Here is a 23083-nt window from a genome sequence, read left to right on the forward strand (position 1 = left end):
GCGTACACGAATCGATAAAACAAATAATATAAGTGTAATCAATGTATTTCGTTATTTATTAGTATTTGAATTTATTAAGTAACACAGTGTGCATTGAATTAATAATCGAAATATTCGATTGATGCGCACTGCATACACGAATCTCTTCGATTATTGCACACTGCGCAAACGTGCTATCGATACCTTATCGGTTTGAACGTTATGCAGCGAGCGCGCTTGCAGCTCCCAACAAAATAGTTTTTATTGTAAAGTGCAGCAGTGCAGACGAAATGGTGCGCAACAAGGACGACGACAAGGATGAAGCCGTGGCTTGCAGTGCGACCGTGGTTAACAGTAACAATACCAACAAAGCCATTCCCATTTCTCCGAATAATGAAGCCAGCAACGTTACACCAGGCACAGGCCCAGTGCGCACAACGGGTCGCGTTAAGGTAAGGATATATAGGAATGCAAACTAAACTGAACTTTACTCAACCGGTATGTGGCCTTCAACAGAAACCAAAGCAAGTTTACGATCCATCCGACAATTATATATCACGCGTCTCGCGTAATTCGCTACCGGCGCCAAGCACGCAATCGACTCCAGAACAGCCAGTTGCTACGCTAAACAACATTGTGCCAAAAATTGAGGCAGCAAACGATGATGTAGTGCCATCGACGACAGGAATTAAAACAGAGGAACCAGATGACGGTGTGGCATTGTCATTCTCACAATTTGAGCTAAAGCACCATCTGGATACATGCATGAAATGCAGAAAGAGTGAGCCAAAGCGTGGCTCTGGCTACAAGAGTAACTTTCTCACCTGCAAAGCGTGCAGCATGAAATGTAAGTACTAATAATCAAAATTCTATTTGAATTTATTGATTGGATTGATCTGTTTTATTCGCCAGGGCACTTTGATTGTGTGCCGATACAATTTGAGATTTTAACAAATGCCCGTAAGCGCTACAAATGCGAGAGATGCCGCCGTTGCAATGGCTGCCTTACCGGCCGGAGCTCTTCGAGCCCCAGAGAAATGGTTGTGTGCTGCGTCTGCGTGAATGCTTACCATCTTCCGTGCCATTGGCCCCGCATACCGCGCTCCAAGTTGACAGATCCCAAGTGGAGATGCAGCAATTGCGATTGTGACTATGGTCCTAATCAGTTCGATGGCGAGTCAACGTCACCGCCACGCAAGGGCAAGGCAGGTCGAAAGAAACGCAACAATTCTGACCCTTCTGCCGCCACCAATGGCAGTAAGAAGCCCTGCGCCAAACAACTGGGAGTCATCAAGCTTGAGCCGGAGGACGAAAATAAGCCGGGATCGAGCTCGTCCAACACAAGCAACAGCTCGGTAGTGCTTATCCACGAGGTGGAAGACAAGAAAATAAAAGTAGAACGTCCAACCTCACCCACAGACTCCTTGCCCCTGGCTTCGCTCTCCCTCGCCGTACTTGGCATAGAGAGAGAGGAAACTAAACCAGTGCTCACCGTGGCCGGTCCCGGGACCGTGCACAGCTGGAGCGTTGATCAAGTTGTTCGTTATGTGAAGAGGCTCTATCCCCACGAGGCAGAAGTTTTCAGGGCTCAGGAGATTGATGGCGGCGCTTTAATGGTGCTCACGCGGCAGGATATCATTGATCGTTTCGGGCTCAAGCTTGGACCAGCTCTGCGCGTCTACGAGCTAGTATTGGCCATGCAGACGGGCATCGATGACATAACTCTCGCTTGGAATGACTAAATCGTGTGAGCATTTCTCTCTAGTTATCAAGCGTTCTCATAGAAGCCCAAGCTAAACTAAGTCTTATATATAATCGAATTACGTGGATCTAAATGTCGTAACTCAAATGGTATTCCAACTCTGTCAGGATAAATGTATCCTATGATATCCATATGATAATCAACTTACACTACACTATTTCAATATCTGTGTAGATTACCGCTTATCTATGAGTGAGTTCAATGAAATGAAATAAAACTATAGTCATCAGTGTTGAATGTAGAAATATTACTGTATTTAATATTTACATAAATAGTAATAGTAAGTATAATTTATGTACTTGGTCTTGACATGTATACGTTTAAATCTAGCAAGAATTAAGTATTTTTTTTTTTCGATGGGTAAAGAATAACTAAATATAAGTTAAAAAAAAACATACAAACATGTGTGAAAACTCTTGAAAGGAATACGCAACGGATTGGATTGCTTTATCAATTACAAAGGCACAGAGCGCAACTATTAGGCCACAAATTAATCGACAATGGAATACTGATGCCAAATTTGTTTGCTTGCCTGGCTTACACGCGCGGCAGTAGCTTCTCCTCATCAGCTGAAGTTGTCGCATGAGATTTCACATTGGCAGCCCGTCCCGGATCGTAGCCGTACATAAATATGGAAGCGATGACCAGCGCGGCGCCTGCGCTGAACTGCAGTGTCAGATTGAAATTAAATATATAAATGGATGCAATGCAAGAGATAATGATGGCCAGTGAGGTGGCAAAGCCTTTAAGTATATTGTCCGCGTACTTGACGACCACAGCGACAATGAGTCCGCCGCCTGCCTGCAGCAGTACCAAATAGCAGACGAATCCATCGTAGCCATAGAAAAATCCATTATTATAAATATGACTGCCGTCGTTAACGAAGCATGTGAGCAGCCCAAAGGGTATGCTGAGCAGGCTCAGCTGCACGTTGCGCATCCACACAGAGATCTCGGCGCCCTTCAGTATCTTCTCGAAGTAGATGCCCGCAAAGCCGGATAGAAAGCAGGCACCCAATGCGGCCCACAGTCCAAGCATGCGATTTTGCACTGGCAACGTTGCATCGGTTGCCTCTCCCGCTGTGGCTGCTGCTGCTGCTGCTACATCAGAGCTCTCAGACTTGTCACCACCATCCGTTTGGGCCAGTTGCACCATCACAATGCCCATTACAAGCAGTACGAGTGCGCCCCACTGTGTCGTCAGCAGTTTGCGGCGCAAGATAACAACCGCAAACATTGCGGTGGTCAGTATCTTGAGTTGGTAGGTGACCTGATAAGTGGCCGCGTCCAGATGCGAAGCAGACACATACAGCAGATTGTTCTGCACAATGTAGACTAGCGAGGGTACGCACACCTTAAGCGTATCCATCGGATTGGCAATGATGGTCCTGTGCAGTGAGCGTATAAAGCGCTGCGCATCCTTGCCCTCCTCGTTGAATACCAGCACCAGGCAGGTGATGAGCTTGGCAAACTCCGCCATCAGCACAGCTGCAAGCAAGCCACATGTTAACAATACATTCTCATATATAAAAAACATATGTACACATATATCTTAATGGCCAGCTATCAGTCAAACACAGGAACACACACTCACATCCCAAGACCGGATGTCGGCAAATAGTGCTTATCTTAAAGTTACTATTTTTTCAATTTGGAGAAACGTACAACTAGAACTTGTAACTGTCTGTGTGTGTGTGTGTGTGTGTGTTAGCGTGTCTATGTGTACATGCCAACAACGCAGTTGCCTACGTTGTCCAAAAAGCCGCTCACCTGTAGAGCTGAGAAAGATTTCGCCAGGTCGTGTGCGAGCATAGCGCATGCTGAGGCCCAGGATCGCATTCTGTAGAGTTAATGTTAGCAGGCTTATGTACTTAAGCGTATTGGCATTAACTGTGCACATGGTGTGGAGTATGAAGATAAATTAGAATAAGTTCATAAATAGTTGAATTTGTTGCGGCTCTTACTCTTACCGTGTATGTTCATGCTTGAATATGTGGCGATACGTGTGCCTCCTATTAATAACTAAACTATAACTAAAGAATACAATGTAAACACCTGTTTTGTCGACAAACACTAAATTAGGGCTATGGAGCTTGGACTGTGCGCGCAGTGCGACTGCTGAGTGCGCTTTGCTTTCGTCGAATTTCTAGTTTGGCTGCGTCTTGGACACGTAAACAAGCGCTCTCAGCTTATTTTGCGGCGAGCATTATTATCGCACATTGTTTTGCCTCACTGTTGTCATTGTTGTTGTTGTTGTTGTTGCTGTTGTTGTAGAAGCCGTTCTTTTTGCTTTGAAAGCTGTCTGGATGACAGTGTCTAGCTTGCCAACTGGCACAGCAGCTGCTTTCATTTCTAAAGTTATCGATAACAACTTGTGTTTGCTGAAATTCGGCAATTTTGTATGAAATAGTGTTTATTGTTTATTTCTTTACTGCTAAATTAGTGCAAAATGCGTGAGCAACCACTTAAGGAAGTCACACAGCTCATCCATGCCATCAAAATGGGGTAAACCAGTAGAGAGTCGAAATATTTATTGTCACTAATATGCAATGTGCTTTTTGTTTTTTTTTTAGCTTGGTCGAAGGCTCTTACAACATTACCAACAAGACGCTGGATATCTTCAAATATATTATTATGAGCAAAAGCTGGCACAGTGCAGAGTAAGTGCAGCCGTTGCTACTCCTATATATTAAGCTAATTACTATTATGCACTTTGCAGCGAGCTAATGCGAATTGTGCGCGCACAGTCGCGCATATTGCAGGCAGCGCTGCCACAGGAGACAGTCACCTCAAATATTGCTCGACGCATATTGAAACTAACGCGCGAAGAGTTTGATCTGCTGCAGGCCAAGGTGCAGCATTTTGCGGACGACTCCCAAGCATCGCTGTCGCTGCACAAACTTGTCACACAGACAAGCGAAAGCAACGTCAGCGTGGACTATTCACTGCCGCAGCAGGGATTACGGGAAGCGTTGCTCGATCATCTGCAGGAAGTGGAAACAGAACTGGACACCAGCTCCGAGAACATAAGTGTGCAGGCTGAAGAGCATATACACTCCTCAGAGATTATACTAACACTGGGGCATTCACGCAGCGTGGAAAACTTTCTTAAGCGCGCAATCAAGAAGCGACAATTTCTAACCATTATTGTGGCCGAATGCGCGCCAGCCTGCAGAGTAAGCTTCGGATTAGTTTATTTAGCTGCCAATGCTTATTGTTTGTTTGCTCTTTCAGGGCCACAATCTAGCCGCAACGCTTGCTAATGAAAAGAACGTGGAAATTATAGTCATACCCGATAGCTCCATATTCGCTATGATGTCGCGCATCAACAAGGTCATCATAGGAACACACAGTGTGCTGGCCAATGGAGGACTGCGCGCTGCATGCGGTGCCTACACGGTGGCCCTGGCCGCCAAGCATTACTCCGTGCCGGTAATCGTACTGGCGCCCATGTACAAGCTATCACCTCTGCATTTGTGCGAGCAGGATGCATTCAACATGGTGGGCTGTGCGGAGGATGTCATTGCGTATGACTCAGTGGCGTCACGTGAGGCGAAGGTCTACAGTCCCATGTTTGATTATGTGCCACCCGAGCTAGTCACGCTATTTATATCCAACACGTAAGTGAGCTCAAGTAGTTAGCAAGTCATTAATTCTAATAAACTTGTTTTTTTTCTTTTGACAGTGGCGGACATGCGCCAACCTATGTGTATCGATTGCTTACAGAACTTTATCATCCCGAGGATTTGGAGATCTAAGTGGCGCGTGTTTTTAATGTATTTAATGCAATCAACAGGACAACAGGAACAACAAACATAAAATATAATAAACACACATGTAAATCTACTCAATATTTTTTAACAACTGGATGAAATCAGCCAAGCTGTCGGCGTAGTAATCGGGCTGCGCCTCGGGCTCAGCGGCTAGCATATCTTCTTTGGTTTGACTGCCGGACAGCACCAGCAAGGATTGAAAGCCCAAGGATTTACCAAACTGTATATCCTGCACCAGCATATCGCCCACGAAGATGCAACGGCTTGGCTCATCTATATGAAACATCTCCTTGAGATTGTCACCCAGCAACGGAGAGGGCTTGCCCAAATAGATTGGCTCTCGTTTCGTAAAGCGTTGGATGTGCTCCAGTAAAAAATAAAAACCGGGCACATTGAGATCCTTGGTTAACGGCATTATAACATCGGTGCCGCCTGCTATGAGCTTACAGGCATGGTTTAGTTGCAGATGGTATATGGCTTTGCACAGTTGCACATAGGACATGTCCAAGTGTATATCGAAGAGCACTGCTTCACACGGCTTCTCAATGAGCAAGCAATCCAACATCTTGGCACACGTCAAGTGCTCGTTGACTTCCTGAAGCGAAAACGACCTTGAATTCTGTGCGTGTGTGTGGCTTGTTGTGGGTGTAACTCATACTCACCAGCGACTCGTACTCGATGCCGTTCTTACGCAACGTTTCATTGGCTTCGAGTGACATTAGGGAGAAGACACGCTGATTGGGCATGTGTTTCTTCAAATAGCGTACCATTGTCTTGACCGGATGCACAATATCATCGTGCTGCACTTGCTCGGCGCCAATGTGAGCGAACTTCTCCATATACTGTTCGTCGCTGCGGAAGCTGTTGTTGGACACAAACTTGATGGACTTGCCAGCACTTTTGAGCGCATTAATGGCCTCGCCAGTGCCCGGTATCCAGCCGTCCAGCAACCAGAGTACTCCATCGCAGTCACTGACGACCATATCAAAGGAGTCGCTGAATGCGCGCTGCTCCTCCACGCTAAGCTCTAGTATATGGCGAGGCGACATGTTGTTCAAACGCACTGCAACCGGCTACTGCGATTACTACAATTTTATTACTATTTCGGTAGTTGAGCGCTCTGCCAGTTGAAATGTCAACGGAGAGATGGAGACGGTGGATGCTGACTGATGACTGCGCGCGCATAGCAAATTAGCAAGCCAACTGGGCTGCGAAGCCGTCGGGTTTTAACCTTCAACGTCACATTGAGCGCTCCGTCATTGCTCAGCGCTGCTGCAGCGTCGTTATTATGGTTTGTTATTATACATAACATATTTCTTTTATTTGCCTAGCTTAACTAGCGCGATTCCTTGAGTGGGTGAGATTAGATTTGATACGCGACTGTCTGTTACTCTCTGATCTAACATTGGCTTGTCATGAATTTTTTGCCACGAACTTCATTCATGTTTGCTCATAATTCAAATTGTATTACAAGCCGTTACGTTTGAAGAGCCAGATGTTGCCAGATGCGCGCAAAGTGTTGAGCATCTAGCGGTATGGCAGCGCTATTGCAAGCAAACGTTTACATTTGAATTTTTGTTGGCAAATAATATAAAAATATATTATAAGAGTAAGTAAAATGCACAATTAATTTAGTGTCTAGCTCTAAAGCATGAGCTAATGCGCTAAATTATGTGCAACAGTAAATTTACAAACACACACACATACACACGCATATATATACGTGAGTCAACATTGTGCACTTGTGTGTGGGTGTGCGGCTGGTTGAATTTTGTTTGCCAACAGCCGCAGCCTTGACAGTGACACTGAGGATTAAATAACGGTCATTTTTGCTTACACTTTGCTTGTTTCTTTTTTTGCTTTTCCTAGTATTGCAAGGTAACGTGGCAAAATGCGAATGTCAATAACTAGTCCGGAATACCCCCGCAGCAATTCATATCTGTGGCGTAGTTGTGTCCGAGAGTTAATTGGAAGAAGACGGCATGCCAACAGCTACTGCTACTAACTAGAAAAGCACACACACACACACACAGATAGACAAACTAACAAAAATATGTCTATGTACATATCCACATTGAGGTGCACATATAAAAAATCCAAATCGATTGATAGTCTAGTTAGGTGCTCGCTCTGCTGATAAGATAGAAGACGCGCGCCCCGTGCAAAAGTGACACCAAGAATTTGCCAACGATTACACAATTGTTAGACTGTTGGAGAGGCAAGCATGAGCAGCAGCGGCAACAGCAGCAGCGTTGAGGAGAAGCTCAAGAATGGCCACAGCACTGGAGAATCACTGAAGCCGCTGGCCAGCGAGCAAATCAATGCACAGCGTCGACTTTTTCTCAACAGCACCATCAATGAGGAGCACCACACCGATGATAGTCAGCAGGCGATAGAGACGGTAACGGCAACGGTACCGGAAACGGCAATGGCAATGGCAACAGCAACGCTAATCGCGGAATCGCCAACACCAGAGCTGAGAAAACGGCAGCCGCCCTGCACCTTGGGACTGAATGTTAAATACGCTACGTTGCCGAGTCCCTCAGTGGCGGCAACTACGGCTATGCGCTCGCCGCTCTCTCCGCCACCCAAGCCGCCCATGCTGAGTCGCACGCGCAGCACAGGCTCTGGCGACAGTCGCACGCCACTGACCAATGGCGAAAGTCTCGCGCAACGTCACAGCGTCAACGATGCCGTCCTTGCAGCAGCAGCAGCAGCTCCAGCTCCAGCTTCAAACCCACCGTCAACCATCACAGCTGCAACATCAGCAGCTCAAGCCACAGTCAGCGCTACGCCGGATACAGCGACGCCCAGCATATCAGCCAAGCACTATGAAAGCCTGATTGAGGAGCTGCGCTGTCCCGGCTGCGCCTCACCCATGAAATCACCGGTGCTGCTTTGCAAGAGCGGCCACAGCATCTGTGAGCAGTGCACCCGTATTCTGCTCATGTGCCCACTCTGCAAGGTATGTAGATGACAGATGTATCTATATTCTATATACTTCAGCAGAGCTTTGGATGACGTCAAGCGTTTTGTGTGTGTGTGTGTGTGTGTGTGTGTGTGTTTGATAAGGCGATATCGTGAAAGATCTATTGCTTATCGCTGCCACAGTAATAACTGGCTATGTAGTTTTGATTGCTGCCGAGAAATCTTAGCTGTATCATTAATTGACATGCAATTTATTTATAACGATTGCTTGAAAATCAATTCTATATTTATTTTAAATGTCTTAAGCTGAGACATGACGCGAAGTCGCTCTATCTCGCTCTCACTCTCTATTGCGCACTCGCTCTTTTTCGTGCTGAATGCCAAACATTTGCTTTCTCAATTTGGCGCTAATTTCAAAATTAATATTTAATGCAAACAAAGAGTTAGTCAGCTAGAAATTAAAACGTTAACTTTGCTTTAATATAAATATTTTATATACATATATTGTCATTGGATTTTGCAGGAGGGATTCACCAACTGCCGCTCGCTGACCGTGGAGGCGTTATGTGCGAAGGCGCACTTTGGCTGCAGTCACGCCTCGGGCGGCTGCCAGGCGCGCATGCCGGTGGCGTTGCTGCCTTGGCATGAGCAGCAGTGCATCTACAAGCCGATGAAATGCTTCATGGGACGCGTGTGGGGCGAGTGCAAGTGGCAGGGGCGCGAGGTGCAGTGGAAGCAGCATCTGGAGGAGCAGCACACGGACAAGCTGTTCCGGGCGGCGAGCGTGGATCTGGTGTGGGATATGAGTCAGCGCAGCAAACCGCTCACCGGCTACTATGTGTTCCAGGCGCACGAGGAGATGTTCAACTTCTATGAGATACACGACAAGCAGCGCATACTCTTCACCATGACATGCACCTCGAATCGTCGCGAGAGCAAGTACAACTATGCCTACGAGGTGACGCTACTGCAGCCGGACAACGATGCGCTCTCGCTGACGCAGAAGTTTCCCGTGCACAGCGAGTACGACAAGGATATACTCATGGACGGCACATGCGTAAGCATTAACGTCAACGAGCTGGCGCGCTTTCTGGATGAGGACAGGGTAAGTGGCAACTGACCGACTGGACCGGCTCATTCAACTCATTGCCCATTCCTATTCACAGCTGCTGCATTATAGAGTGAGCGTAGTGGCTGTCAACTCGCCACGTCGCATTAAGCCGGCACGCCAGAGCGCTCCCATGGCCATTGACTATCAGCAATCCGGCAATGTGGCCGTCAATGGCAAGAGCGTCCCCGCCAGCATGATAATTACACGCACGTATAAGGAAGCGCTCGGCGAAACAGGGACGGAAGAGTGCCAGGAGCTGGAGCGCAAGTGGGGCACACCGCAGCTGCACTTTAACCGCAAATACTTGAGAAACTCCAGCAGCGCCGAGGCCAGCACGCCTGCTGCGGCGGAGGATGTGTTAACGCCTCTGACGGACAAGCGATCCGCTGCTCTATACAACGAGGACAAGCTCAGCCTGTGCAGCAACACCAGTTACACCAAGAAGGTATCACAGTCACTGCGTCGCAGTTTCCGCACGCTCAAAGTGGAGCTCGCCGAGCTGCGTCCCTTTGCCAAAAAGTCCAGTCCGACCAAAAGCTCGCCCAGCAGTGTGGACAAAGCCGTAGACACTTGAAAAGGTATTGACTATAGCTGGGCCCATGTAAGTGGCTCTTCTTTTTTTAACATTAACTGTCAGTATAGCTATAGCTGAAAAATAACTGAGATAACCCACTGAGGATTGACTTGGAATCCAATGAGCATTCCGTTAACTTAAATAAAAGTACAGTTTATTATGACTTCTGGCCTTGCAAGCTGCTGTCCCTATTTAGTCTTAAACTAAGCTTGACTAAGCTACAAACTAAATCTCAAATTAATATACGGCTATGGTGCTAGAGCAGGCCCTGCATCTCGTTCATGAACTGCAGATAGGCGTCGTCTTTGGTGGGTGGCTTGTTGGTCTCGGCGGCGGGCACGTGACTGTTGCGCTCGCTGGCCTCGTTGCCGCCGCCGTCGCGGCCGCCACCCGCATGCTTGACTCTGGCGACACGGCGCTGATCCTCGCGTTTGACGCGTAGTGTGGAGGGCACAAACCGAGTGACATCAGCGCTCAGATTCCTGCAGATCAAAAGCAAATGTGTTGGAGACATGAAGTGTAAGAGCTGGCAGCTCGGTTTTGTATGCTTACCTGATTTGAGGTTTCGCTGTTATGGTGGTGATACCCTTGGCCTGGTCCTTGCCTGGCGGCGGATTGATTACGTTGTTGTGCTGCTTGGGATGATTCATGCGCGGCGGCAGTCCAGGCGGCGGTCCGGGTGGCATGCGTATGCCCATGCGTAAAATGGGCGGCGGACGTGCTCCGAGCGGTGGCAGCAGCGGAACTCGCATTCGGAAATCAGGCATGCCAGGCGCAGGTGGCCGCATGGGCGGCGGTCGGAACATAATACCAGGCGGAGGCGGTCCCATGGGCGGCAGCTGTGGCGGCGCAGGAGCACTACTGGGTGGCAGTGGTATGGCAGGCAGTTCAGGCGCTCTGGGCGGCGCTGGAGCTGGTGTAACATGAGCAGGATTATTCGAGGCTGCTGCAGCTGTAGGCGTAGGCTTAGTTTTGGGAACATCCCTGCTGGCAGTGAACGACTTTGCATCGCTGTCTGAGTCATCATCCAAATCATCGTCGTCATCGTAATCATCATAATCATTGCTGCTGGTTCTGCTGTCACGACGCCGTGCTCTGGGCGATTTGCGGTCACCAGCATTATCTGACTTGTTGTCATCCTTGTAGCTAGAATGGTCTTGGTCGCTGTCCTCATCGCTCTGCAGCTTGCGATGCTTGCGCTTGTGCACATGCTCCATTTCCTTCATGAAATCATCGATACTCTGCTTGGGATGGCCCAGCGGTTCGCCATCGTAGTCACTCTCCGCATCCGAGTCGAGCTCTGACATGGCAAACAGATCTGGCGGCGGTCCGGGCGGCACACCCAGCCATTCCTTGTCTTCATCGTCTTTGGATTTATCCGCCTCAGTGTAGCTGCTGCCAGTTGTGTCGCCATCACGCTTGGATACGCCGGGCGGCGCGCCAGGCGCAAACGGCGGTAGCGCAAGCGTCATTGGCGGCGGTGGAACGCGTATGCCACCCGGTCCGCCGGTAAAGTTGCTGTTCAGAGCAGTGGAAGCGGTATTGGTGGCATTGCCATTGCCACCATTCGCATTAGCTGCTGTCACCGGTGCTGGCAAGGGAATCTCATCGATCTGCACACTCTGGGCATGCTTTACGCTCTCATAGTACTGCTGCTTTTTAAGGCGCTTCTTCTCGTACTCCACCTCCTTGCGTTTCAGTTCCGCCCAGTGCTCAGGCTCATCATTGTGCTGTAATCAAAAATATGCCAATTACTGCTCAAAGGTAAATATTGCTACTTACATATAGTCTCATGACGCGATCGAAAGTCTCCTTTAGTTTCTTACGTTTGTCACGTAGCACCTTCTCATTCAGCGGCGACGGCTGGAGCACATTGTACTCTATAAGAGAAAGGTGAATATGCGGATAAATAAGATTCAACTTCGTTTCAGCATCAAGGCATTACCCATTTCGTCAATCTTCTCCATTTCTTCCAATATTTGTGCGGGATCCTTGTTTTTGAGTACGGCTGCTCGCACCATTTGGCGCTGGCGCTTATTCTTCTTGAGCTCTTTTTTGCGTGCCTCCTTGCCTGTGTATAAAATACGGAAATAAATTTGCGGCACACATTGCGGATATTTTTACTCACGCGCCTGATCCGTGGGATTCATGTATTTGCCACTTTTAGTGGTATTTATGGAGCGTCGCCCCATTTTGTTGCAGTTGCTGTTGATTTGGTAAACAAACTAGAAAACTTCTACAATGTGTTACACTCCGGGCTCCGGCTGCGTTTTCCAGACAACAGTTAGCTATCGAGCAGGTAAAGTAATCGAATATACGCACGAAGTACAAAAACGAGTTGGCAGCATCATTGGCACAACTAGTGCTAGCGCCACTAAAGCCCCACGATAAGTAATTCAAAATACAAGAAATTGGATATTAGCAAAATAGAAAAGAAACTATCATTTTTTGAAAACGTCAGTATATAATAACGTTAAAAAAATAGTCAAATGTATATTATCGAGTAGTAAAGATACCTTATCAAAAGATACTATCTTATATCGGTATATCGATAATAGTGATCTTACTAAATGGCGACTAAGTGAGCACAAGCAATTTGAAAAAAAGATGGAAGATGCAAATGCAGTTTTTGATCGCATAAGCAGAGCTTTTAGTGAACTACACATAACAAATGACAATGGCAACGTTACAAACATGGCTCAGGTAAGTGGCAATGAAAAAGAACGAATTGTATGTGATAATTCAAAATAACATGCAGGGCCAAGAGTCGAGCGGCAGTCACAACCTATCGTGTAGTGAGCCCCAAAGAGAGACTGATGTAGACAGTAGTGACGACACGGACGTTATTGTTGCGGATTCTTCTTTAGAATCGTCAGAGGTACACTCTGTCTTTTCACATTGGAGCGACACGGAAACAGATTCTACAGCTGAGAGGGCCACTGACAACAATCTAGAGTCTGATGAAGACATCATACCCGAAACCGCAAGCGAGACCGAAAGCAACACAAGTAGCAATGGTTAGTGATTGATGATCTCACTCAATTATATACCAATGTATATTTATTTTAGTGTATAGCACTATGGACAACTTTATGAGCACACCTACTAAACGTAAGCATGACGGCTACTGCCGCAGCAGACAGGATAAATGTGAGTAGAATCAGTTGCTTAATAAGAGTAAATATTAATTTAGCTTGACTTTGAAGCCTTTAGAAACAGTCTTGCGATAACTTTTAGTCCCAAGGATCATGCGTCACCAGTTGTTCCTTCAACGCCAACGCCAACAACAAGAACGCGCAGTGGGCGCGCTGTTCGCACTATGTTGGATAACAAGTTCGATTATTCCTTGAAGCAGCAAGATGAAGATGATGAGGATTCATTAGATGATACAGATGATGACCCAGACTTTAGTGACACTGAAGAAGAAGAAGAAGACGACGACGAAGAAGCGCTACTAGAGCCCAGCACACCCAAAATCAAACAACGCCGCATCTCGTTTCATAGTAGCAGCGAGACCAGCCCTACGGAAGAGCACCCTCTTATTTACCTCAATCTACGCCAGCCTGTAGCCATAGTGAGCTCCAAGCCAACAGCAGACCCAAGAGTTGATGATGATGTGGAACTGCAAAAGCGCATGAAAAAGCTGTTAGGCTTAGCTTCAACGCAGCGACGACTTTACAATCCTATGCAAAACTATGATATTCCTGATGACCATATGATTGAAGATACGCCCGCGCTAACGCTCAGCAGCCGGCTATATCCTAGCAGTAATGCACCCACTTTTCTGTTACCGAAAGTCAATGGCACTATAAATGCAGTGCCCAGTCCAATGCGAGCCGTCAGACCTGCTGTGCTTAACGCCAGCACCCTAACAGATAATATAAGTGCCCTAATCTTGCACAATATCGTGCAGCGTGCTAATGCAGATTACTTTGAAAGTCAGACGCCGCAGCACCTCAAAGAGCCCATAGATCTGAACGACTTGCCCAGTACAGACCAGCGGGCTCACAACTGTAAAAAGCACCAAAAAATCATAAGCCAATTGCAACCCAATCCGGAGCTATACAGCTTTATCGACTCACTGAGACGTAAGTGTAGCTATAAGCAGCTGCATTCGATGAGATTATGCCTAATAAAGATTTGTAATTTTCTTGCAGTGGACACACCCCTAAATCTCTGTCATCCTTTGGCGCTGAGCTATCGGCATGCTGATTTAACCACAAACAGAAGCTTGCTGGCACGTACGCTATTCGATGTGCTCAATCATCAGATATTTTACTGTGGTCTGCATGCCAACATCAGGTGGCAATACAGTATGAATCGGCCCAGCGTAGTGGAGCACAGCATTGATGCGGGCGGCAAGCGTTGCTCACGCATTATACTCTGGAAGAATATCAAGGAGGTGGGCATGCTAATAGAGGGATTGCTGCATGAAATGTGTCATGCCGCTGCGTTTGTTTTCCACGGCGAAACAGGACATGGCGACAATTGTCGCAAGTGGTAATTAACTATGGTAGATAGATATATTATTTTTATTTATTTATATATATAATTTGTATTGTAGGGCATATCGAGCTAAAACCCTGTTGCCGGAGCTGCCACAGGTGCCTGATTGCGAGCCTAGCTACAAATACAGTTGCCTGCTCTGTGGCAATCGCTCCACGGGCAGCGTTAAGTTCGAGGATCAACAGCAGCAGCTGCGTTGCTACTATTGCCAGTTCGAGCTGCATGTGGACACCTGCAGCATTGACAACATACACAATCTATCGCTAACAGAGCAACAAGTCACTCCCTTTAGACAATATGTGCGCGAAAATTACTTGAAATGTCCAGAGCGAACTTATAGCGCTAAGCTGACTACACTAAACGCACAGTACATGGCGCAGGCGGCGGTGAATCTAGGCAATTTTAGATAATTAATTAATCTTAGTTGTTTTTTTTTAATTGATCTTAAGTAATATTATTGTGCTTTAATACACGTACGTACTATAAAAAACGGTCGACATGCTTAGCTGAGCTTGTTACAAGCTCAAGCTTCAAATCGCATTCTCAACGTCGTGCTCGGTGATGGCGAATTGGATAGCAAAAGAGCAATTGCCAATTGGAATCCTGTATTTTATTTATAAGTATTAAGCACAATGTACAACATTAATGCGCTTTCAATGCGATAACAAAAAAGCGCCTGATGATAATCGATTGCTTGAAACAAATTCGATTTTCACAAAAATTAACTTGAGCAGATGTTATTCGATTTAAAATCGATCCGAGTTCCAGCTTTATTTCATGTTAGCAACAATTAATTTCACAAATTCGTGTATGTTTTGTTACTCCAGATGCCTAACAATAGCAAAAATAAAGCGATTTCGAAAAAGCTGCCGCTCAGCGACTTAAAGTTCACAGTAGCTGACGAGGACGGCGTCCGGCGCGAAGTGCCGGCACTTGTAAGTAGCTTATTTTACATATTTTGTACACAAGCTACATATTGTACATTATAGGATCCATATTGGGTGAAACGCAACAAGCCGTTTGGCTCATATAGTTGCTTGCTTTGCAGCTTCGGACGCATTAAGAGCGGTGCTGCATTGGAGGAGTGGGAACACATTGCCAAAAGCTGTTTGCTGGATTTGACTTTTCTGCTGCGCTTGAAGCAACATGAGTAAGTGCCTGGGTGCAAACTAAATGAGATTTGACTTAATTGACTTCATTTTACTGCAGATTCTGGTCATATATGGTGTATGAGGAATCTGCCGCGACCATTGTGTCGAGCTTCTTGCAGCGCGCCAATCCTTACTACACCATTTACAAGGACAGCAGTGATGACCGAGAAAGCAGCGCCAAGCTGCTTTATACTAAGCTATTAAGCAATGTAGTGCGCATAATTATGCGCTTGCTTACAGCACAGGAATCGAAAAGGGAGTGGATAGCGCCGGAAGAGCATAGCAAGCTGCTCTATGAAAACTATTTGATTTCTGTGCCGATACTCTGTGATTTAGCAATTGCTTTGGGAGATGCTGATGCGGAAAACAAAATGATGTTGCAAGCGATCTTCGATGCGGTGTTGCGCATACAGCCTGAATATATGAAAGATCTAAAAAACGGCTTGGCATTCTATGAGAATGCCTTTCTCAGCATGCAGATACAAGTGGATAACGAGGGCTGCGAGGGTGCTGGCGGTGGCGCACTGTTCGATCCCGAAGCCGATACGCCCTATGATGATGTAGTGCTCTTTGCCTTGGACTGCGCCTACACGCTGCACATGTTGTTCCAGCTGTACCCCCAACTAATTACAGGCTGCACGCAATTACCACTGGTGCGAAAGTAAGCATTACATATATTTATTTATATAGTTATATATATTATTCTACCGTTACAGCATTGTCAACTTTTATGATCTAACTTTGCCCATGCTGCATCGAAACATTTTCCAACTGAAACCTGAGGCCAGCTCCTTGCGCTGGCTTAACGAGGCACGTCAGCAGTTTCTCAACGTGGTGCGTTCTGTGACCAATGCGCAGGTGGAAGCTGGACGTGGACAGCAGCTAGTGGAGCTATTGCAGGAGTGCCTCTCTGCACAGAGGTTTGTGGTCGACTATCAACGGCAGTATCCCGTAGAGCACGATATAGCAATGCTGCTAGACCAGTGTCCCAATATGTAAGCAGCTTTTTCTCTCTCATGTTTGCCATTATTGCATCCCTCTCTTTTTCTGTCTCTCTTTCTCTAAAGCAAGCAATACAAATTCGAATTTGTGATAGCGGGTTATCAAAAGGTGCTCAACGCATCCACCAACCGCCTCATTTGCGAGAGTTTCGAGGCAAATAATTCGCATTCCAATGTAGAGGTAGCCGAGCAGCTTCTGCAGCCTAACGTATCAGTATCAACATTGCCTCCAGCTTCAGAAGCTACTAATGCACGTGATATTGATTTGGATGTAAGCAGCGTGTTGGATGTGCTGCCGGATCTAGGCACTGGCTTCGTCCGGCGTCTGCTTGCACGCTATGAGAACAGCGAGCAAGCCATTGCAGCCCTATTGGATGATAACCTACCGCCCGATTTGGTGGGCATAGATCGACAGGAAGTATATCTACCCGCTGATTTGCAGGATAAGCAACAGCTGCAGACTGGCATACGTCACTACAATGTGCATGACGGTGACAAGTTCGATGTACTCACCCATGATAAGCCGCAGTGCGTCATTAAGCAGGGCAAGGGATTGCCTGGTGCAGCACGTAATGCCGAGCAGCTGCTAGATGACAAGCGCCACATCGGTCAACTTAAGGACCGCTACCAGCAGTATGCCTTGGTCGAGGAGACACCGAATGATGACGCCGAGTACGATGATGAGTATGATGACAGCTACGAGTCGTTGAATGATGGCCAGGCACCACCGCGTGGCTTGTTGCGTGGCAAGCTGCAGCAGCAGGCGGCAACAAGGAATAGCCATTTTGAGGCGCAGGATGTGATTGATGAGGAAGAGAGCAGCGAAGAGGAGTCCTCAGACCAGCAGCAGCCTATTAAAAATCGAACGGACTTCTGTGAGAATCCAGAGCTGATACGGGAGCGCTATCAGCAACGGCAGCAGGCCAAGTACGGAGCGCCACGGGTTCAGGGTGATGTGGTTGGTGCGCCCAAAGGTCAGGGCCAAAACAAGCAAACCACTCGCAGTCGCAACCAAAAGGAAGCGAACAAATCTTCACGGGCCAACCACAATCGCAAAGCTGGCGCCGCATTCAAGCGCAGCAAAGGCATGATGTCTTAACAATTTTTAGCAAAATTTATGTGAATATGTAAAAATATAATCTTGTTCAGAGAGTATATAATAATAAGACATAATAAAATTGTTAAATCGTTAAACTGATCCCAAATTCTGTTTTTATTGGGGGTCCTTTGCAGGTCGGGGCGGAGTTATACCTTATCAAAAAAGAATGCTACACAGAAAGTTGTCTGCCTTTTGTAGTCTTTTGTTTATAACTTGGCTTAAACAATTTTAAATCACACATTTTTACACTCATTTGAATTGTAAATGCCACGCCCACATAAAATGGTATAGCACATGCCAATCGGATTTGTTTTAGCTGAGTTATAGCTTCGCAAAGAAATTCAACAAAACACAAGTTTGCGGCATTGGTTTTTTAGTCATAACTTGACCAATAGTCACCCGATTATGCAACTGATTACGGTTTTATGCTTCTACTTTTGATTTTTGGCCATTTTTAACAATATTCGTGATGTAACCATCATGAATTTTTTTTTTTTCTTGGATTTTCCAAATTTTGATGCAGATCGATAGAGTTTCGTCCTGCGAGAGTGGCAAACCAAATATTTTGGAAATCCGACAGGATACGACCAAGTTATGGCTATTTGTCCCTTAGCTTTGCTGCCCTTGGAAGTATGCAGTCCTTTGCCAAAACTGAAGCAATGCAAAAAAGTGTTGCATACTTTTGTGGTTATAAAAAAACCAAAAAAATTTCTGCAAAATATCAATCTTTAATAGGCTCTAACTCAGCAAAAGGATGTCCGATTTCAAAGTTTTATGCATTGCTATACTCGTGAGAAGCCTCTCAATTAAACTGCATTCAAATTTGCACGAATTTTGTTAAAAATGGCCAAAAATCGAAAGTTGTAGAATCCAAAATGTAATGATGATTTGTTTCTAGCATCAATAGAAGCATAAAACGGTAATCAGTTGCATAATCGCGTGACTATTGGCCAAGTTATGACTAAAAAACCAATGCCGTAAACATGTGTTTTGTTTAATTTAAAGTTTCTCAGTCGGGTGATTATTGGCTCCCTGAATATCGTTGCCCAAGTTATTTTGAAAGCAGTTCAACATCCTGCCGGATTAGCTAAAAAGCCTGATAGCTTGTACCCCCTCAAAATAAGAAGTCGTGTACTGTATAATAATTGTATGTTTATTGTGAAAGCGTTTTGTTAATAATAGTACAATTTAACAGCCAAGCTTAACAACTAATTGTAAGATTAAAAACATAATTACATAGCAAACATTCATGTTGTTAACAAATGATAATAAAGACTAAATACAATGAACAAATAAAGGAACATTAACAAATCAGCTTTAAAGTTAAACCATTACAAGTAATAAAAATATAAAGAATGTATTAATGCATTAATTTAAATAAAAGTTATTGGTACAGTATCTCTTCAAGCAGGACTAACAGTTATTGCTGTTGTTACTGCCGCTGATGTTGTAGCTCCAAGTCCAGTTAACTTTGGTAACTCTCTAGGATGAAGATCCGACTGCAGTAGTAGCCACATATCGCCTCTGATAAAGTCCTGGGATAAACACATTGTATAGTAAGCTATAAAATAAGAGATTTGATTAGGTAAATTCACTTTTAAAAAGGTAAAATATGGAAAGAAATTGACTCTGTTAAATACTTTTTATAATTATACTTACTAAAGAAGCAAATATGTCATAAACACAAATCGAAGCTTAAAATCCAGCTCCAATATAAAGGCTACGATCAGCTGTTCAGCAGTGTGCGCTAGAAGTGGTGGAGCAACGATGAATCAAACAAGGAGAAAAACTAAATTATTTATTTAATAAATGAAAACCAATAAATATTAGAAATTAAAAAGAAAAAATTAATTTTGTTCTAGTTAAAATGTTTTTGAAAAGTCAATTTATCGAAGAGGCTTATCGATCTGGGGCGCCATTATGTCTACTCATATTTCAATATTCGTTTTTATTAGTCTGTCGTCTTTCATTTCGTTTTGGTGTTAGTGCGCTATTTGTTTTTGTTATGGACGGAGTTTACTTGTAAAAAATATCAACACCGCCGTAAATATATTCAATGCAGCCTGTGGCAAGTGAGATTTGATTTTGAAAATGCTAAGCAATGATAATAAATGAAATGTTTGTTCTTTTCTAGCTGAGTCGGCGTTTGAGAGCGTGGCCGCACACAATATACAATTAGATTCAAGTACAGCAATCAACAACAAGCAGACAAGAAGAACGGCAACCCGAGCCGAGCTATAAGATTAGAACATGAAGAAGCAGAGCAGCATTATCAGCAGCAGCACACACAACTGTGACGGCATTAAATACACATATGTGACGCCGAGCACATGGGAGGCTGGTCTCCAGCATCTGGCCGAGCGCATACAAAGCAAAGACTTCAATGCAGTGCGCATTGCGCTCGTTTGTGAACATGCCGAGGAATCGCACAAGATGATGCAGGCGCTGGGCAAGCGCAGCGTGGGCTGCCTGCTGCTGAATAAGCAGAGCAAAATGCTGGAGACAGTGCTGCGTTGCTGGTGCCAGGGTGTAAGTGTATGGAATGGGTATTTGAAATGCATTATTAAACTTAACTTCCTGATTTGTATAGGATTTGCATGCAGTGCTTGTGGTTTGCGATGAGATGTTGCCGCTGTTGGCCTGCTGCGCGGACTTGAACGTCAACTACTTGATACATTCCACACAGCCAATGCCGCATATATTCCAAAAGCGCATTCAGACATTGACACGCTCCATGGCGCGCGAGACGCGGGTGCTGGTCATTAGATCGGAGGCGCTGCCTATGCTAGAGCAGCAGCAGCAGCAGACGCCCAAGCAGCCGCAGACACAAAAGCTGCAGCAGCTACAGCTACAGCTACAGCTACAGCAGCAGCAGCAGACGCAACAGCAGACGCAGCAGCAGCAGCAACAGCAGCCAATCCCCGCAGCGGCGACTAAGGAATACACATACAGCAACTATCGCGTTTTCGCTTGGAGTCGCATAGAGCAGTTTGCCTGCTATAATATCAATAATGTGAGCAGCATGGAGCCCTCCATTGTGACCAGAATGCAGCAACTGAATGTGGGTAAGAAGCGAGCGATGTGCGTGCAGCGCTACGCTTGGCCACATGTCGCCGCTGGACGTGCGCTGTGCGTGATTGGCAACGAGCTGACCGGCAAGACGTGGTGCTATCTGCCCGCGGCCTGTCAGCTGGTAAACAAGGAGGTGCTGCGCCGCATGGACAACAGCAGCGACTACGGGCCCAGCTGTATTATATTGTGCGCGAATGTCGGTCAGGGCGAGCATATAGCAGACTCGTGTACGGCGCTGCTGGATACGGCGGCCGTGAAAGTCGAGCGACTGGTGAAGCTATTCGATCGCAGCATAGTGCAGGAGGTGGCGTTGCGTTTGAGAAGCGCCTGCGGCATACTCTTGACTACGGTGGAGCTCTTGCTGCAGTTGTGCCAGCTGGATACGAACAAGGCGCCCATTTTTAATCCGCTCGCCATACGCTGTGTGGCCATTGATAATCTGGATATTATGTGGCGTTGCGATAGGCTGGATGTCAACAAGGCGGTGGATTGGATGCTTAAGCTGCTGCGCTTCGAGCAGCAGCACACACAGCTGATTATTGTCGGACGCTTGTATGTGGAGTCGCTAATGAAGCGACTGTTGCCACTGCTGCCCGATCTACTGCTGCTGTTCGAGGATGAGCTTGAGGCTAGCATTTACATAGGCATCAAGCAGGAATTGCTCATCACCAGCGAGCAGCAACGTGATGAGCAGTTGCTGCAGCTGCTTTTGTGCAAACAGCAGCTGGAACAGCAGCAACCACAACGTGTCGTGTTGACCTGCCAGACCATTAAGAATGCCGAAATGCTGGGCCAGCTGCTGGCCAGCAGAGACATCGATAGCTACAACATTATGGATTGTAAGAATTATGAGGACATTAAGCTGTGGTCCAACTCGGAGCGTAAATTTGTTGTGCTCATTGTCAGCGATGAGGCAGTGCCCAAACTGAATGATATGCCGCCCATAGATTGCTTGATACACTATAATTATGCCGTCGGCTGGTCGCGCTTCAAGTCGCGCTTTCGCCTCTATTATGGCAATTTTCGCTTGCAGCGGCAGTCCAGTGCCATCATTGCCGTTTGTGTATCGGATGTGGATCCCATTTGGTACATTTGCGATTTTATGATGAAACATGATCAGCTTGTGCCCGAACCCTGGTTGAATCTCTTTACCAATCAACGCACTGAGTCGGAGCATGCCAAGCCACGCATCGCTAAGTCCCTCTGTCGTCAGCTGCTTGCGTTTGGCAATTGCTGTCGACGCTCCTGCCTGTATCGCCATATTCTGTGGGATTATGAGACTGCAGCGCCTGCCAATCATCCCGGCCAAGGTGACATACGCTTCTACGTGCTGTTTGTAAGTCAGAGCATCATAATTAGCATGGCATAACTTTAATATACGTCTCTACTTACATTTATAGTGCCTGTCACCTGCCAGATTTGCCATTAGGCGCGTCAAATATGGAGTCTCAAGCTACTTTCACAACATGCCCGTTACCAAGCTGGGCGAGCAAATCCAGCTGCACTATGAGCAGTCAGAGAATCGCGTATTGTTGAGCAATCCACAGCCCGGCCAATTGTGCATTGCCAAGCTCAATCAGCAATATCAACGTGTTTGCATTACACAGGAGCATAGCGATGATCGTGTTGAGATCAAGCAGCTGGATGCCGGCGTTGATTTTCTCATTGTCAACAGCAGCGACCTGATGGTTTGCCATGATCGCTTTGTGGAGGATGAGTTCGAGGCGAATGATCTGCGTATTACTGGACTGACGCCTTTGAATATGGAGCGCATCTGGCCAGATGACGCAAAGCGGCTGGTGCGCAACAAGTTCTTTAATCGTCCCACGGGCAAAGTCTTTCGTGTTTTTACTGCCAAGGTGGACTTTTGTTTTCATGAAACCATTTTCGTGGAAAACGTTTATGATGAAGCCGGCAATGATTTGAAGAGTCTTGTGCTCAATAATTTGGCAGCTCACATGGACGAAAGTGTTAGGCCTCGTCTGCTGAAAACGGCAGCCGCGGCGAAGCCCTACGAAGAAGCAGCAGAGGGCTTTTTAGAAAAATAAGCTGTAAGAACAAAACTAAACCAAATTTAAGTCCAAATAATTTTTGCAATAAAGCACTTTTATATTTTTTACTCACGTTG

The 23083-nt window shown here is 46.1% G+C and overlaps 9 protein-coding genes across 9 annotated transcripts; 6 read left to right on the forward strand and 3 right to left on the reverse strand.

Moving 5' to 3' along the window:
• The first annotated feature begins 158 nt into the window (after positions 1-158).
• Positions 159-1998, forward strand: LOC108605460. Its single transcript, XM_017995146.2, has 3 exons — positions 159-431; positions 496-826; positions 892-1998. The coding sequence occupies exons 1-3, from the start codon at positions 270-272 to the stop codon at positions 1719-1721; spliced, it is 1323 nt and encodes a 440-aa protein (XP_017850635.1). The 5' UTR covers positions 159-269; the 3' UTR covers positions 1722-1998.
• An 89-nt stretch (positions 1999-2087) lies between these two features.
• LOC108605464 (UDP-N-acetylglucosamine transporter) lies at positions 2088-3911 on the reverse strand. Its single transcript, XM_017995149.2, has 3 exons — positions 3711-3911; positions 3511-3630; positions 2088-3228 (listed from the first exon to the last, which is right to left on the reverse strand). Exons 1-3 carry the CDS (start codon positions 3721-3723, stop codon positions 2279-2281), a joined length of 1083 nt encoding a protein of 360 aa, XP_017850638.1. The 5' UTR covers positions 3724-3911; the 3' UTR covers positions 2088-2278.
• Positions 3912-4092: 181 nt separating this feature from the next.
• Positions 4093-5593, forward strand: LOC108605465 (translation initiation factor eIF-2B subunit beta). Its single transcript, XM_017995150.2, has 5 exons — positions 4093-4245; positions 4314-4400; positions 4460-4916; positions 4975-5360; positions 5426-5593. Exons 1-5 carry the CDS (start codon positions 4190-4192, stop codon positions 5496-5498), a joined length of 1059 nt encoding a protein of 352 aa, XP_017850639.1. The 5' UTR covers positions 4093-4189; the 3' UTR covers positions 5499-5593.
• Positions 5485-6745, reverse strand: LOC108605466 (phosphoglycolate phosphatase 2). Its single transcript, XM_017995151.2, has 2 exons — positions 6176-6745; positions 5485-6108 (listed from the first exon to the last, which is right to left on the reverse strand). Exons 1-2 carry the CDS (start codon positions 6560-6562, stop codon positions 5584-5586), a joined length of 912 nt encoding a protein of 303 aa, XP_017850640.1. The 5' UTR covers positions 6563-6745; the 3' UTR covers positions 5485-5583.
• Positions 6746-7480: 735 nt separating this feature from the next.
• Positions 7481-10289, forward strand: LOC108605457 (E3 ubiquitin-protein ligase siah-1). The gene is made up of 3 exons (XM_017995143.1): positions 7481-8478; positions 8965-9546; positions 9608-10289. The coding sequence occupies exons 1-3, from the start codon at positions 7738-7740 to the stop codon at positions 10124-10126; spliced, it is 1842 nt and encodes a 613-aa protein (XP_017850632.1). The 5' UTR covers positions 7481-7737; the 3' UTR covers positions 10127-10289.
• Positions 10290-10364: 75 nt separating this feature from the next.
• On the reverse strand, positions 10365-12536 carry LOC108605458 (WW domain-binding protein 11). The gene is made up of 5 exons (XM_017995144.2): positions 12255-12536; positions 12072-12197; positions 11909-12006; positions 10679-11856; positions 10365-10608 (listed from the first exon to the last, which is right to left on the reverse strand). The coding sequence occupies exons 1-5, from the start codon at positions 12316-12318 to the stop codon at positions 10383-10385; spliced, it is 1692 nt and encodes a 563-aa protein (XP_017850633.1). The 5' UTR covers positions 12319-12536; the 3' UTR covers positions 10365-10382.
• A 183-nt stretch (positions 12537-12719) lies between these two features.
• Positions 12720-15221, forward strand: LOC108605039. Its single transcript, XM_017994607.2, has 6 exons — positions 12720-12829; positions 12885-13143; positions 13196-13276; positions 13333-14214; positions 14284-14626; positions 14691-15221. Exons 1-6 carry the CDS (start codon positions 12734-12736, stop codon positions 15040-15042), a joined length of 2013 nt encoding a protein of 670 aa, XP_017850096.1. The 5' UTR covers positions 12720-12733; the 3' UTR covers positions 15043-15221.
• A 182-nt stretch (positions 15222-15403) lies between these two features.
• LOC108605454 (activating signal cointegrator 1 complex subunit 2) lies at positions 15404-17947 on the forward strand. Its single transcript, XM_017995139.2, has 5 exons — positions 15404-15567; positions 15622-15782; positions 15842-16444; positions 16500-16778; positions 16851-17947. The coding sequence occupies exons 1-5, from the start codon at positions 15460-15462 to the stop codon at positions 17881-17883; spliced, it is 2184 nt and encodes a 727-aa protein (XP_017850628.1). The 5' UTR covers positions 15404-15459; the 3' UTR covers positions 17884-17947.
• A 2788-nt stretch (positions 17948-20735) lies between these two features.
• LOC108605455 (putative ATP-dependent RNA helicase SoYb) lies at positions 20736-23051 on the forward strand. Its single transcript, XM_017995140.1, has 2 exons — positions 20736-22291; positions 22356-23051. The coding sequence occupies exons 1-2, from the start codon at positions 20906-20908 to the stop codon at positions 23001-23003; spliced, it is 2034 nt and encodes a 677-aa protein (XP_017850629.1). The 5' UTR covers positions 20736-20905; the 3' UTR covers positions 23004-23051.
• The last annotated feature ends 32 nt before the right edge of the window (positions 23052-23083 follow it).

Source organism: Drosophila busckii, chromosome X (genome assembly GCF_011750605.1).
Source record: "Drosophila busckii strain San Diego stock center, stock number 13000-0081.31 chromosome X, ASM1175060v1, whole genome shotgun sequence".
NCBI classification, from domain to species: Eukaryota; Metazoa; Arthropoda; class Insecta; order Diptera; family Drosophilidae; genus Drosophila; species Drosophila busckii.